This window comes from Macaca fascicularis, chromosome 9 (genome assembly GCF_037993035.2).
Source record: "Macaca fascicularis isolate 582-1 chromosome 9, T2T-MFA8v1.1".
Taxonomy (NCBI): domain Eukaryota; kingdom Metazoa; phylum Chordata; class Mammalia; order Primates; family Cercopithecidae; genus Macaca; species Macaca fascicularis.
In genome coordinates this window covers 18285274-18302352 of record NC_088383.1, presented here as the reverse complement: position 1 = coordinate 18302352, position 17079 = coordinate 18285274, and the positions used below count along the sequence as shown (strand labels likewise).

The 17079-nt window shown below is 42.5% G+C and overlaps 1 protein-coding gene across 2 annotated transcripts in view; it reads left to right on the top strand.

The window, feature by feature from the left end:
* The window catches only part of ST8SIA6 (ST8 alpha-N-acetyl-neuraminide alpha-2,8-sialyltransferase 6), a 131696-nt gene that overhangs the window by 55625 nt on the left and 58992 nt on the right, over positions 1-17079 (top strand). The window contains exon 3 of one of the 2 annotated variants that reach the window (XM_015455613.4): positions 6272-6361. The exons of the other annotated variant lie outside the window; for it this stretch is intronic. Within the exon in view, the coding sequence (XP_015311099.2) occupies positions 6272-6361 (90 nt within the window). The remainder of the gene's footprint in view (positions 1-6271; positions 6362-17079) is intronic. 2 annotated transcript variants of the gene reach the window in all.

Below are 17079 nucleotides of genomic sequence, written 5' to 3'. Positions count from 1 at the left end.
GCAGAAAAATAATCTTGCACAGTGACATGTGAGCAGATTGTGATCTTCTAATGGAGCAATTAGAGAAGCATTGGCAGAACAGTTAGAGCCATCTCTGCGCATGGGTCGGAGGCTTCTCATGCTAAGCTGACTACAGAGTTCTAGCAGAACACCATGAGGGTAGTAGCCATGGTCTCTCCCATGACTTGTCTCTTTGGGGGCAAGCTCACTGTAGAGTTTGGCAGTTCTGATGTGAACAGGTCCTTTTTTTCTGTTTCAGCTAATTCTGGTAAGAAGGTTTTGTTTGTTTGTTTTTTATTTTTTTGTGTGTGGTTTTTGTTTTTTTGTTTTTTTTTTTTTTTGAGTTTCGCTCTTGTTGCCCAGGCTGGAGTGCAATGGCGCCATCTTGGCTCACTGCAACCTCTGCCTCCCAGGTTCAAGTGATTCTCCTGCCTCAGCCTCCCGAGTAGCTGGGATTACAGGCACACACCACCACTCCCGGCTAATTTTTTATTTTTAGTAGAGATGGGGTTTCTCCATGTTGGTCAGGCTGGTCTTGAACTCCCGACATCAGATGATCTGCCCACCTTGGCCTCCCAAAGTGCTGGGATTACAGGCATGAACCACTGTGCCTGGCAAGTTTTTAAGAAGTGCTTTCAACAGAAAATTGGAATAAAATTTAAAAACTTTTTTTTAGTCTCAGAATTGACAGAAACAGAATTCATACTTCGAGCCTGCAAGAATCTGGTCCCAGGGTTTTTGTTCTTAGAGTTTGCTTGGCAACCCTACTGAATCCTATTCTTTTTCTCTCCCTAGACTCAACTGCTCAGACTTCTAACTTGGTTAGTTTTAGGTGGGTCCTTCTCCATTCATATCCTGGCCTTCTACCTGGAAAGGAGCTCTCCTGCAGCAAGATGTGATATGATGCCCAGTGTATTAGTTAATTTTAATGCTGCTGATAAAGATATACCCGAGACTGGGTAATTCATGAAGAAAAAGAGATTTAATGGACTCACAGTTCCACGTGGATGGGGAGGCCTCACAATCATGGCAGAAGGCGAAAGGCATGTCTTACATGGTGGTAGACAAGAGAGAGAATGAGAATCAACTGAATGGGGTTTCCCCTTATAAAACCATCAGACTTATTCACTACCATGAGAACGGTATGGAGGAAACTGCCCCCATGATTCAATTATCTCCAACAGGGTCCTTCCCACAACACGTGGGAATTGTGAAAGTTATAATTCAAGATGAGATTTGGGTGGGGACACAGTCAAACCATATCACCCAGTAATCCTTCCTGGGCTTACGCATCAACCCACGCTTGTCTTGCAGCCATCTCTTGTGCCACCATGTTGTTTCTGGTTCAGAGTCTTTGCAATTTCTACTTTCACCTTGATCAATTTCTCTCAATCCCCTATGACTTGTCTGAGAGATGTCCCCAAATCAGTTTTTAAAAAGGATTCAACCCAATGTCTTCGCTTGTGGTGTGCACCAACCTCTTAGATGGGATCTGCTCACAGCTAGTGTCCTCTCTCATCCCAGAATTGAGAAGGTCTCTTTTTGGAGCAAGTTTGAACGACATTAGATGAAAAAAGGAAGAAAACTCTGAAGACTCTTGAAATGAAAAGGAGGGGACAGGGAAGGTATAGAGGCAAAGATAACTAAAAGGGCTTCCCTGTCTGTACCTTTCATTACTGGGTGACTTCTTACCAGTGTGAGATGCTCCCTACCTCTATGGCAATAACAATGACTGATTTGAGAAAATAATGCGATAATGACTTTGAGAGAATAAGAACACAATTATTTACTGACTTCTACTTGTCAGGTGTTTTTATATACATCCCCATTAAATTCCTAAAATTCCTTTATTGGGTTAGGCCTTTTTTTTTTGTTTTTAAAGGCAATCCCAAAGTTCGAAAGCCCAAGTCACAGAGTGGAGTCCAGATTCAGAGACTGGCCTTGCTGACTCCAAAGACCCCGTTTGGTTCCCAGGACTTCATTCTGTCACCTCCACTTCTACCCCAGATCCTCTCATTTGTTTCCATGTATCTTCTGTGATTTTAGTTTGCCCAACTAAACCCGTTCTGAGTTTTTATTTAAAAAGATAATCTATCTGATTTAAGAAGAGGCATAGGAGACACAATCCTATTGGTGCCTACCAGTCACAGTTTCACAATTCAGTACTGCAATGCCATCATAATTCGAAGCATTGCTGGCTTGGTAATTCACTTCATGAACGGTCCTGCCTGCATAAAATACATGGCAAATGGGAAATAAACAAATCCTTGGACAGTATGATAATACATTCAGAAAACACAGAGGGTGATGCGTGGAGACTGAACTAGAGGGAGGTGAGAAGGAGGTGGCGGGGGAGATAAATCCTATCAGGATTAAAAGGGACTTTTGTGAGCCCATGTGTACTCTGCAGGCAGTGTTTTTAGAAAGCATTTCTGAGAAATATTGGAGAATTAATTACAAATCTGTCTTGTTTATTTCTTTATGCCTTCCTATCCCTCACTTCCCACATCCAATCTTCTATGAAGTCCTGTCAGTCTTGCCTCTAGAATGGATCTCAAATCTGTCCACTTCTCTTCCCCCTGATGGACACAAGTGTGGTGAAGTCTCCAGTCACACCTGTGTCAGATCTCCTCCCTGGGGACACAGAAGGGTGGCTCATTTCTGACTCCCAGGTTGCAATCAGGTGGGGCATGTGACCAGCTCTGGCTAATGATGCATTGTAATTCTGGCTCAAACATTTGGATACAGGGCAAGACCTTCCAGCATGTTCTTCTCCTGCCATATCAATTATGGAAGCAGGTTATTGAAATGAAGGTGCCATAAGACTGAAGCAATTTGGATCGCTGTATTAGTCAGAGTTCTCCAGAAAAACAGAAGCAATAGAGAGATAGCAAAAGATGTATTACGAGGGATTAACTCCCATAATTAGGGGAGGCTGAGAAGTCCCAGGACCTGCCTTCTCCAAGCTGGAGCCCCAGGAAAGCCAGTGGTGTAGTTCAGTCTAAGCCCAAAGGCTGAGGAGACTTTGATAGAAACCAGGGGGCCAACAGTTTAAGTCCCAGTCTGAATATGAAGGCCCTAGAACCAGGAGCACCGATGTCCAAGGGCAAGAGAAAATGACGTCCCAGCTTGAGAGTGAACTCACCCTTCCCCTACTTTTTTGTTCTATCCAAGTGCTCAGCAGATTGGATGCTGCCACCCACGTTGGTGAGGGCAGCCTTTACTCCATCTACTGATTCAAATGCTCATCTGTTCCAGAAATACCTTCACAGCCACACCCAGAAATCATGTTTTACCAGTTATCTGGGCACCCCTTTGCCCAGTGAAGTTGACACAGAAAATGAACCATCACAAGTCCTAAACCACATGAAGCACAGCTGCCCTAGACGGGCCTCCAGACATACACTGGGCATTTCATGGGCAAGAAACAAACCTTTGTTTTGTAAGCAACTGAGAGCTTGACGTTGTTTGTTATCACATCATAGTCTATTCTATCCTGATAAGTAAAAGGAGTTGCCATCATCTCTCTCTCGTGGAGTCCTGCAGAAACCTCCTAACTTTTTCACTTCCTCTCTTGCCCCATTTCTCCTCATTTCTCTGCAATCACCCCATGGCTCTTCAGCCTTGAATCCCATTATCTTTTCAGTTCCTCAGATAATCCAGACTGCTCCCCATTTTGGAACCACTGCACATTTATTTTTTTGAGACAGGGTCTTACTCTGTCACCCAGGCTGCAATGCACTGGCCCAATCATGGCTCATTGCAGCCTTGGACTCCTGGGCTCAAGTGATTCACCTGCCTCAGCTCCCCAAAGTGCTGGGACTAGAGGTGTGAGCCACTGTGCCTGGCCTGCACACATGGTTTCCTCTGCCTTGAATGCACTACCCACTTGGTTTGGATCATCCTTGGGTGTCTCCACCTAAATGACAATCCCTTGGAGCCCTCCTCTGACCCCTCAGTGTGAGTAGAGACCTACTCTTCTGAGCCACCTACTCTGGTTCAACCATAACCAATCACAGTTCATAATTCCATATTCATTTGTGTGGTTATTTGTTGATTGATATCTTTTTCCTTAATCAGACTGTAAGCTCCATTAGGGAATGAGACCATGTCTATTTTCTCTTCCTCTCTGTCCTAAATAACCTGTGTGTGGGCCCAACCCATATTAGGCTATCAACGAATACCTTGAGGATGATGAAATAAATGCATTAACAGCAAGTTAGGGTTGCGCATATATATATATATATATATATATATATATATATATATATATTTTTTTTTTTTTTTTTGAGACGGAGTCTCACTCTGTTGCCCAGGCTGGAATGCGGTGGCACAAACTCGGCTCACTGCAAGCTCCACCTCCTGGCTTCACACCATTCTCCTGCCCCAGCCTCCCGAGTAGCTGGGATTACAGGGGCCCACCACCATGCCCGGCTAATTTTTTTTGTATTTTTAGTAGAGACAGGGTTTCGCCGTGTTAGCCAGGATGGTCTCGATCTCCTGACCTCATGATCTGCCCGCCTTGGCCTCCCAAAGTGCTGGGATTACAGGCGTGAGCCACTGCACCTGGCCGCATATGTATTTTTTAAGTCTAAGGAAAGAGATAGTTGATTTTTGTTGAGCACTTACTATATGTGATGCATGTTACAAGTGGTTTACATTGTTTTCTTAGCATATATATATATATCATGGCAATAACACTATGAGGTAAGCACAGTTATCCTTGATTTAGAAATATGGAAGTCTGTGCCTGGAGTGGGTTAAATAACATGCCTATGTCCATGAGGCTCATTAGGCAGGCTAACTTTGTAACCCATGTCCTTAACCTGACTGGATTTTTTTTTTTCCACCTCCAGTTTTCAAAGTTTATAAAACAAATAGCACCAGGCCAGTATATTGCAGCTATCAGAATAATGAAAGGCCAGATTTGTGTTCATTGTGGAGAGAGTTAATGATCTCCTATGTCTGCATGTTTTCTACCAAAGAAAACATCTTTTAAAAATAAACGCGGGTCGGGCGCGGTGGCTCAAGCCTGTAATCCCAGCACTTTGGGAGGCCGAGACGGGCGGATCACGAGGTCAGGAGATCGAGACCATCCTGGCGAACACGGTGAAACCCCGTCTCTACTAAAAAAAATACAAAAAACTAGCCGGGCGAGGTGGCGGGCGCCTGCAGTCCCAGCTACTCTGGAGGCTGAGGCAGGAGGATGGCGTGAACCCGGGAGGCGGAGCTTGCAGTGAGCCGAGATCGCGCCACTGCGCTCCAGCCTGGGCGACAGAGCGAGACTCCGTCTCAAAAAAAACAAAAAAAATAAAAATAAATAAACGCGGCTGGGCATGGTGACTCACACCTGTAATCCCAGCACTTTGGGAGGCCGAGACAGGTGGATCACGAGGTCAGGATATCAAGACCATCCTGGCTAACATGGTGAAACCCCGTTTCTACTAAAAAAATACAAAAAATTAGCCGGATGTGGTGGCGGGCGCCTGTAGTCCCAGTTACTCGGGAAGCTGAGGCAGGAGAATGGCGTGAACTGGGAGGTGGAGCTCGCAGTGAGCTGAGATGCACCACTGCACTCCAGCCTAGGGGACAGAGTGAGATTCCCTCTCAAAAATACATAAATAAAAATAAAGCAAAATAAATGCAGTGATTAAAACTATTAAATAACTTGTTCATTGTAAATACTAACCTCAGAATATGAAAACCTGCCAGTATAAAGTCCTCAAAGGAGGGGGCACGATGGCTCATGCCTGTAATCGCAACACTTTGGGAGGCCAATGCCGGTGGATCACCTAAGGTCGAGAGTTCGAGACCAATCTGACCAATAGGGAGAAACTGTATCTCTACTAAAAATACAACATTAGTGGGGCACGGTGGCAGGTGCCTGTAATCCCAGCTACTGGGGAGGCTGACGCAGGAGAATCGCTTGAACCAGGGAGGCGGAGGTTGCGGTAAGCTGAGATCGTGCCATTGCACGCCAGCCTGGGCAACAAGAGCAAAACTCCATCTCAAAAAAAAAAAAAGTCCTCAAAATGGAGTTCTTTTATGTTTGACTTTAGAGCATAAGTTTTTTTTTTTTTTTTTCTTTTTTTCATTTAGACCCATCAGAGGTGAAAATATTAATTTCCTTTTCCAAGGAGAAATCCAATAAAGGAGTAAAAATCAGACTTCATTTGGACACACTTTATCAAGTAAATCTGATTTTTGTTAACAATATCTTATAAGCTCTCATTTTAAATCAATCTTTTTAAAAATCTCTTTCATGAAACAGCACATATCTGAATGAGAAGTCGCTCCAACTGACGGAGAAATGCAAAAATCTGCAATATGGCATTGAGTCTTTCTCTAACAAAACGAAAGGGTAAGTTCTACTCTTCACATTTAATTTCCTTTTACAATAAGGGTTTTATATTCAGAATGTTTGACAGTGTCTCTGAAGTCATTTGGAATATGAGACTGTGTTCACTCTCAGGCTTACCATTGGGCTCTGTAGGTCCTGTTAATGAGCAGGATGGACCAGGGGCCAAACAGTGTGCACCAGGGTCAGACCCTGGCAGTGAGACTCAACTTATCTGTCCCTGGATCCGCATTTGTTAAAAATACCATGTAGGAGCCAGGTGCGGTGGCTTATGGCTGTAATTCCAGTGCTTGGGGAGGCAGAGGCTAGAGGATTGCTTGAGGCCAGGAGTTTGAGATCAGGCTTAGCAACATAGCAAGACCCCCATCTCTACAAAAAATAATTAAAATTGGGTGGCATGTGCCTGTAATCCCAGCTACTCAAGAGGCTGAGGCAGGAGGATGGTTTGAACCCAGGAGTTCAAGATTGTAGTGAGCTATGATGGCACCACTATATTCCAGCCCAGGGGACAGAGCAAGACCCTGACTCTGAAACTAATTTTTAAAATTAGCTGAGTGTGGTGGCTCGGGTCTGTGGTTTCAGCTATTCAGGAGGTTGAGGAAGGAGAACTGCCTGAGCCCAGGAGTTCAAGGCTGCAGTGAGCAATGATTGCACCACTTCGTCCAACCTGGGTGACAGACCAAGACCCTGTCTCTAAAATCAACCAAAAAAGCCCTCAAAACACCATGTAGTTTTACTGGCTAAACTTTTATAGGCCCTCAATCCTTTCTGAGAACCTGATATGTATTCTGAACGCTATCCTAGAGAAATACACACTGGAACAAAACTGTGCTTACAGTTTCAGCAGGTAAACGATTTACCCCCAGTCTCAGCTGTGACACCCCCTCAGCTTCCCCAGCGCTGCTTACAATCCTGGATTTTAGAGGGTTTGCTACATCATCTCCTTCAAAAAAAGGAAATCCAAGTGCTCCATGCCTCATCTACATGGAAGAGGCACTGGTGGCCTGAGACTCTGATGTGAGAAGTTCCTGGAAGGTGCCCAGTCCAATGGTGCTGGACAAAGGATGTGTGTGTGTTGGGCAGGGACACAAGGTTATGCCTGTAACCTCCCTGAAAGGAAGTAATCCAAGTTTCCTCTTGCTTTATGCTTGCCTAACATTTGAAGACGGTTCAGGATAATGTAAATGCCCAGTGGGTTTACCTTGCCCACTGCCTAGACAGAACCGATTTATCAAGACAGGGGAATTGCAATGGAGAAAGAGTAATTCATGCAGAGCTCACTGTGTGGGAGACCGGGGTTTTATTATTCAAATCAGTCTCCCTGAGCGTTTGTTAGGGGATCAGAGTTTTTAGAGATAATTTGGAGGGTAGGCGCTTGGGAAGTGGGGAGTGCTGATGGTCAGGTTGGAGATGGAATCACAGGGAGTTGAAGTGAGTTTTTCTTGCCATCTTCTGTTCCTGGGTGGGATGGCAGAACTGGCTGATCCAGATTACTCGTCTGGGGGTGTCAGCTGATCCATCCAGTGTAGGGTCTAAAAAATATCTCAAGTACTGATGTTAGGTTTTACAATAGTGATGGTATCCCCAGGAGTAATATGGGGAGGTTCAGACTCTTGGAGCCAGAGGCCATATGACCCCTAATCTGTAATTTCTAATCTTGTAGCTAATTTGTTAGTCCAGCAAAGGCAGACTGGTCCCCTGGCAGAAAGGGGTTCTTTCAGGAAAGGGCAATTATCAATTTTGTTTCAGAGTCAAACCACGAACTGAATTCCTTCCCAATGTTAGTTCAGCCTACGCCCAGGAATAAACAAGGACAGCTTAAAGATTAGAAGCAAGATGGAGTCAGTTAGGTCTGATTTCTTTCATGTCATAATTTCCTCAGTTATCATTTTCAAAGATGGTTTCAGTAAGAGGTATTGCTGATTTCCACATGCCAGTCCTGTACAAGGAAGACCCAGTGAGTGGTCTTCCTGCCTTCATGTTTTTCACTTTCTCTTCCTATATCATAATTAAGGAATCTTTCTCATCTCTATATCATAATAATAATGATTCTCTTTCTCTCAGTCTCTCACACACACCTCTTCTTTTAAATGTTAGAAATAGAGTTTATGGGAGGAAGGAGTAAAGCCGCTGCCTCTAATCCATTCCTTCCCTTACCTGGGGGTGTTGGAGGTTGACCTGGGGATAAAGAAACCAAAGTAGGTAAACTGGTTTAACCGGTTTCTCCACTGAGCCTCTGGGTAAATAGACAATGATATTTGTTTAAAGGAAGAGACACATCCATTGAGTGTCCCTAGCAGGCTGATCTCTGGCTGAGGTCCTGCTTAAAGTTAATGGGATCCAGGATCCAGGAGGCAGGACTCCCTGGAGCATGGCTCAAAGGCTGTGGAACTCTCTGGGTCTAAAAGAGAAACCGTGTAACAATTTAAACCTTCCTGCTGTGTGAGGAAGCCCATGGACTTCACCTAGAAACCTCACCTACTATCCTGGGCCATGTGCAATGTGGGAAGACAGGACTGGGGTGTCCACCCTTGATGTCCCATGCCTGTCTCTGCTATGTCTGAGCCTGTTGACGCAACTGGAAATTATGTTTTACCAGCTATCTGGGCATGCCTGAGCCCAGTCAAGTTAACACAGAAAATGAACCATCATTACAAGCCTTAAACTATATGCAGCAGAGCTGTCCTAGACGGCCCTCCAGATATACAGTGGGCATTTCATGGACAAGAAATAAACCTTTGTTTTGTAAAGCAATTGACAGCTTGGCGTTATTATCATGTCATAGTCTATTCTATCCTGGTAAGTAAAAGGAGTTGCCATCTCTCTCCTAGTGTTCAGCAGAAATCTCTTAACTTTTTCACTTCCCCTTTATCCCCATTTCCCCTCATTTCTCTGCAGATCCTTGAAATTATTAGGAAAGCCTGATATTGGCTAAGATCTCTGATTTGAGTTAATCGATTTGACAGCAGTCCAATCCTATATGTTAGCTCCGTTTCTCATAAAATGATAGCTCTGTTAAAATCCTTGTTTTCTGGGCCGGGCGCAGTGGCTCACACCTGTAATCCTAACACTTTGGGAGGCTGAGGCGGATGGATCACCTGAGGTGGGGAGTTCGAGAAACTCCGAACTCCCCTGACCAACATGGAGAAACCCCGCCTCTACTAAAATACAAAATTAGCCGGGCGTGATGACGCAGCCTGTAGTCCCAGCTTCTCGGGAGGCTGAGGCAGGAGAATCGCTTCAACCCGGGAGGCAGAGGGTGCAGTGAGCCAAGATCACGCCATTGCACTCCAGCCTGGGCAACAAGAGGGAAATTCCGTCTCAAAAAAAAAAAAAAAAATTGTTTTCTTTTCCTTAAATTCCAACTAGCGGGCCTTAAGCTTGCGAGGGGAATGCACGGTGCTGTGTGTCTTCCACTGGCCCCACTCAATCCACTTTCACCCTCACAGCTTTTCATCCCCAGTTTCATCTCTGCCTGACTTTTCCCAAGGAGGCTGACTTACATGGAACTCACCAATAGGTTCTGGACTCTTTTGCCATCCGGTTTTTCTTTGGATTTGACCAAGGAGGAGCATGGAAAGAGATCAGAAAAAGGGAGGCCAAAGACTTTCCCTGGAACCTTGAAGCTGGGTGGGGGGATGAATAACTCCTCCCTACTCAGGCCCAGTCCCAAGGCGCAAAGCCACTTACGTCATCAGCGTGCGTCAGCAAAATAGCAGAAGCAGGAAGATAGGTGGCCTGAAGACCAAGAGAGAGGCGGACCGGGTACTACGTAGCAGTTAGGTCAGTCTGAGACACTTCCTGTTTATAGGAGACTATAAACCCCTGCCCTGTCCTCATTTGGGGCTGATGCCGTTTTAGGCCTCAGCCCGTCTGCACTCAGGCTCTCATTAAAACAGCTTGTTGCTCCACACTGCCTTGTGTTGTTGGCCCGCTCTCGCGGTTCAACCAATACAAGAGCCTTGCAGGAGGAAGGAGAAGAAACTGTTTTTGGTGTCATTGCAGGTTAACTACATGCTTTTCTCTTTTCTTGGAGACAGAGTCTCACTCTGTCACCCAGGCTGGAGTGCAGTGGCATGACACTGACTCACTGCAACCTCGGCCTCCTGGTTCAAGCAATTCTCCTGCCTCAGTCTGACCAGTAGCTGGGACTACAGGCACGCGAAACCATGCCTGGCTAATTTTTGTGGTATTAGTAGAGGCAGGGTTTCACCATATTGGCCAGGCTTCTGACCTTGTGATCGAACTCGTGACCTTATGATCTGCCTGACTCAGCCTCCCAGAGTGGTGGGATTACAGGTGTGAGCCACCGTGCCCGGCCCTTTGTGTGTGTGTGTGTGTGTGTGTGTGTGTGTGTGTGTGTGTGTGTCTCATTCCGTCGCCCAGGCTGGACTGCAGTGGCGTGAACACAGCTCACTGCAGCCTTGACCTCCTGTACTCAAGCGATCCTCCTGCCTGAGCTTCCTGAATAGCCAGGAACACAGGTGCGTGCCACCATGGCTGGCTGATTTTTATTTTTTGTAGAGACGGGGTCTTTCTGCATTGCCCAGGTTGGTCTCAAACTCCTGGGTGCACGTGATCCTCCTGTCTTGGTCTCCCAAAGTGTTGTGTTTACAGGCACATGAACCCAGAAAATCTGAGACAGGTCTCAGTTAATTTAGAAAGTTTGTTTTGCCAAGATTGAGGATGCGCCTGTGACACAGTCTCAGGAAGTCCTGATAACATGTGCCCGAAGTAGTTGGGGCACAGCCTGGTTTTATACATGTTAGGGAGACATGAGAGCTCTGTCAGGCCTCTGAGCCCAAGCCTGCACTTATACATCATATAGTCTGAGGCAACTGAAGAACCACCAAAAGAAGTGAAAATGGCCAGTTCCTGATGACATTACCTTGTGACATTCCTTCTCCTGGACAATAAGTGTCCGGAACTCTCCGCCGAGCACCTTGTGACCCCCGCCCCTGCCTACAAGAGAACAACCCCCTTTAACTGTAATTTTCTACCACCTACCCAAATCCTATAAAACTGCCCCACCCCGATCTCCCTCCTTTTTCCGACTCAAGACTCACTCCGCCTGCACCCAGGTGATTAAAAAGCTTTATTGCTCACACAAAGCCTGTTTGGTGGTCTCTTCACAGGGAGGTGCGTGACAACAATCATTATATGTAAGAAGTAAGTTGGTTTGATCTGGAAAGGGGGTGACAACTTGAAGTAAAGGCAGGAAGACTGAAGTGTAGGGGGAACTTCCAGGGCACAAATAGGTGAGACACAAATGGTTGCATTCTTTTGAGTTTCTGATGAGTCTTTCCAAAGAAAGCCATCAGATATGCATCTATCTTAGTGAGGGGAGGGATAACTTGGAATAGAATGGGAGGCAGGTTTGCCCTAAGCAGTTTCCAGCTTGAGTTTTCCTTAGTGATTTTGGGGGCCCAAGATATTTTCCTTTCACATTTCACCTTTTTCTTTTTAAAAATCTTTTGGATAAAGAATTTTACAAAAAAAAAAAAAAAAAAAAAAAAGGCTCTGGTTTCAGGTTTCATCTGCCATCTTTCATGGCTAGGATGGTTTGTTCCTAGATGGGTAGGTCCCGAAAGTTCATTTTAGCAGGTTGTGAAGTCTCCTGTCCTGTGAAAAGAAAATTAGCGGGAGAAAGGGGGAAAAACAAAAAACAAAAGAACAATCCTGGAAAAATCGATATAGGCCACATTACTCTGAAGTCCATACATTAGTAGGTAGATGCGGAAGTGGCTTATGTATGTAAATTGGTTGCTGTTATTTTCTTCTGAAGTTTAAATTGTCTGGCTTCCATTCTCATGGTTTGAAGAAAGCACAGCTTAGATGTTAGTGATTCCAAATTAGGAAAAATGGAAAAAAAAAAAAAAAGAAAAAAATTGAAAACATTGTTTTGAAGACTTGTAGCCAAGAAAAATTAGAATTTGGTCCAAACTGTAGAAAGTAATAAAAATGGAAAAAAAAGAACTAGGCATGACTAGAATCTAACAGGTATACTATCGTTTTGAAACACAATTTTTTTCTCTCTCCAGTTTCCCATTTTACTAAAGGCAAATCATGGTAGCACTGGTTTGCTTATTAGACTTGGCCTAATTATTTGTATATAGTGCAGCAGGAATAATTATTTTTACATAGGTTTTTAAATTGGTTTTGATGGAACTTTGTTCCATAGAAGGAAACTCAGATAAGACTTTTTAAAAGCCAAGCCCAGCCATGGATTTGTGCCATAAAATACTTACGACTTTCTCTCCTCTTGAGGTTCCAAGTTTAACCTGGGAGTTCTGTGCCTGTCAGAAAGTGGCATTCTGTTTTTACCACAGGTCAGAAACCATGTACAGGCACTGTGTACACAAAATTTGAGGCCAGTTTTCCCAAGGGCTTTATTGGTTCCATAAGTCAAGTTTGATTCTTTAAAGGAAAGCACAGCATTCCAGTCAAAGCCTTGGTAAAATAACCGATTTCTCCAATGTGCCCTGTTACAAATGAAAACAGATTCCTATCGCACTTATGCAAATAGCTGTATTGCCATAAGTTAAGAATATTCACAAGTGGTTTCCAAATTCCAGAGAAATCAGAGAGAAACAAATATGCTCCAAATTTTGTTCATGGGAGTATACTAAATTGTTAAAAGCTGTCCGTAGCTCAAAAGAAATGTTTTAAGGGTCTGAAAAAACAAAGGATCAGTGAACACTTTTAAACAAAAAGTCAAAAAGATTGTTTCAGTCCATGCAGTTAATTCCTGTGTTCTGCTTGATACTCATGATAATTTTAGCTCTCCACGAGTTCTGAAAGTTTTTCCTACATTCTGATATCACAATCTACAAAGTTATTAGAAAGCTGCATTTAAAATCACCTGTTGAAGTTTTATAGCTGATTATAAAACCACCCTCTAAAGAGGAACACAACAAGACAACAATTGTCCGTGGATGAAAAAGAAGTTTTAAGGCAGTCATAGTCAAAAGACACAATTGATGAGAAAATTTGTTACCTCTGTGGCACACAATGATTATAACAATTATGACTATTACTGATAATGTACGCTAAGTTATATCAGAATTATAGGAGTTTCCCATAATTTTGGAACACATATTAATAACATATTTATACAAATATAGCCCAAAGAAAACGAAATACCACTTTATATTTGACAATGCTTCCTGTATAATTTTTATACCGAATAAGCCAAATTATGTCATTTTTTGGTCTTTAGGGAACCTAATGTCTTAAAGGATTAACCAGATTAGAAAAAGACATAATTTATCATTTGATTTTAGACAGTTTGTCAAATATCAAAGGTTTAAAACACTTGATATTACAAAATAGGATTACAGGTCATTGTGAAGTCACTTATTTAACCAAAGTGATAATTCAAGCATTTTTTAAAAGAGAAAGTGAAAACCTTCATTCTTTGTGAAAAGAGACTTAATTTTCTAAACAAGAAGCCCTGATAAAAACAGCATGAAGCCAGTTACATTTGTTCTTCAAAATTTTGTAAACAATCTATAAAATTTAATCTTGATTATAAAATATAACTTCCACAAGCCTTTTATAACCTTTATAACCTTTATTAAGGTGTTGGTTATGCTTCTAGAAAACCTTCTTAATCTAACACAGGGATCCATATACTAGTTTTGCATCAGTGTGCCTTTGACACTAATGATTAATTCATAGAGAAACTGAACTTATTTTAACTTTCAAAATCAGCCCTTACAAATCTTATGGGCCCACCTCTTTCACAGTAGTCCCTGGGCCTTGAGGCATTGAATAGCTTTAATTTCTTGCCCTGTATCTCAGGCATGCAGTTTATTTTGATTGGCATCTTCTATGGGGCCTGAAGATGAGGCTTTAATTTCCATCAGTGTTTAGGATTTAGCAGGACTTGATGTCCTTTTTAAACCCAGGAGTTAAAGCCCTGTAAGTCAATGTTACAAGGACTTTAAAAGCATATACAGAGGCCGGGTGCAGTGGCTCACGCCTGTAATCCCAGCACTTTGGGAGGCTGAGTCAGGTGGATCACCTGAGGTCAGGAGTTTAAGACCAGCCTGGCCAACATGGTGAAACCCTGTCTCCACTAAAAATACAAAAATTAGCCAGAAACGGTGGCAGAGACCTGTAGTCCCAGCTACTTGGGAGGCTGAGGCAGAAGAACTGCTTGAACCTGGGAGGAGGAAGTTGCAGTGAGCCGAGATTGTACCATTGCACTCCAGCCTAGGTGATAACAGCAAGACTCTGTCTCAAAAAAATAACAAACAAACAAACAAACAAAAAAGCACCTACAAGAAGATACATGGATGTAATGACATTTATTAAAAAAAAATTTTATAACTGAAACTTCTTTTATCGGAAAATTCCCAAATAATGAGATATCTATTATTTAATGTAATACAACTTCATATTCTAAATTATGACCAGTTTGTCTACAAGTATTTATCCCATTACATTTACCTAATTATTTATTTTAATAGTTTACCTAGATTATTTATGAAAAATGTGATAGTCATTATTTAAAGTTATGAAACCACCATGGCAAAATTATAACTGAGAGAGTGAAAAAATTTTGACTTGACTCCATCTTGCTTTTGACCTCCAAGCTGTCCTTGTGCATTCCTGAACACAGGCCAAGCTAACTTTGGGAGAAACTTAGTTTATAGTTTAGCTTTGAAAGAAAGACGGTAACAGTTCTTTCCCACAACAAACCTCCTTATTGTCTGTGGACTAGACTGCCTAAAGCCACAGGTTTAGAAGTTATGATAATCTTACTAAATTTGAGATGCAGCTATTTTCCTTAAACCCATATCAATGTCTTACTTATTAAAAATTACACAAGCAAAGATCATTCTGTTTTGGGCTGGGTTTACAGTTTTGTAACCCATGCCAAGTTTTGACACCTTACAGTATTTGGCAAGGATAAGTATGAAATTGCTTGATTAATAAATGCAAACAAAAATGTATGCTGGCAATTCTTAAGACACTTATAATACTACTTTACCAATAATTTTTTTTTTTTAGACGGAGTATTGCTCTGTTGCCCAGGCTGGAGTGCAGTGGTGCCATCTCGGCTCACTGCAAGCTTCACCTCTCAGGTTCATGCCATTCTCCTGCCTCAGCTTCCCAAGCAGCTGGGACTACAGGCACCCGTACCACACCCGGCTAATTTTTTGTATTTTTACTAGAGACAGGGTTTCACCGTGTTAGCCTGGATGGTCTCGATCTCCTGACCTCGTGATCCGCCTGCCTTGGCCTCCCAAAGTGCTGGGATTCAGGCGTGAGCCACCACGCCCGGCCCTTTACCAATAATTTTAAAGCCAGCTTATTTATTAAAGATTTTACTTAAGTTATATAACCTTTAAAAGCATGTGACTAGTCTTTTTTGGTATCTGATTTAAGCACTTTTTTTTTAAGCCAATTAATTAGAGCTCTTTTATATATTTTTAGTAGTGAAACATTGTGCACACAGCACCTAAATACATATAAAGACGTATTAGGCATGCCGATGGAAGTACATTTTATAGATTTATAACCCCCCCTTTTTTCATATTATAGACTTTCAGATTCTTGATAATCTGTTTTACAACCCTAGGTAGTTGTCAGCTAAATACCCTTAAGTTTGCACATTAAAGGAAGCAACTTAGGTGAAAATCAAATAGCAAAATTTGCATCATAAGGTACAGAGAGAAAAAGTCTGGTGGTACTAGAGGGAGACACTTTCATTTTTATTTGAATCAAATTAAACATAAAATTAAACTACACTCTTCCTTAAAAATCCAAGAGTAACCTCTGTTGCAGTAACTATGTTAGTCAAAAAATCAGGTGAAAACAGAACTCAGTCAACTGGGAAGAAAAAGGAAAAAAACAGACCAAAAAAAAGGAGAGAAAAACAGACAAAAAAAAAAAAAAACCCAAAACAGGAAGGCCTTTCAAATACAAACATGTACACATACACACACACACATACACACACATATCTTGGCTGTTAGCTTTTTCATTAAGCTGACTTTTAACCATGCAGCTCCTTAAAAAATTTTTTTTTTTAAATTTTATTACATATTTCAGCTAGGACAAAATGCTGCTGTTTCAGAAGTACAGTCATTGCTCTTTCAGTTTGGTCTGGCTGGCAAAAAGGTGGCCTTGTTATGTAAATAAAGCCCCTTTTGTAGTTAAAATTAAAAATCTTTTTTTTTCCTTTTGATGGCCATTTTCCTCCCACTTCAGAGACCTTGTTCCCCATAATTTAGGGTTCCTCCTCGGATTTGACCAAGACAGAAACAAACAACAAAACCATTAAGCAAAACTAACAATGATCACACAAATTATATGATTTCTGAGTGCTGTAAGTGTAAGCAGAAATTAACACCAGCTGGTTGTTAAATACTAACGTTTGTTGTTTAAAGTAATTTGCAAGACAGAATCCCAAACCAGTTTCTTAGTGATGGGTCTCAAGCTGTAGACTGCTCTCTACCATCCTAGAAGCAGGAAACAAATGAAACAAAACTCATCTTCCCTGTTGGAAGGGAGCTCAAGCTCCATAAAGGAGGTACCTGCCTTCCATCGTCATGCCTTCCAGTTGGAAGCAAGTAAAGTCCCCCAAAAAGGAGTTGTACAGCAAAATAAACTTTAGATCTCAACCAGATTTTGGGAGACCAGGGATTCTCTGGAAGGTGCTCTCAGACCTCAGCAAATTGTCCTATTGATTTGAGCTATAAAGTTAGCTC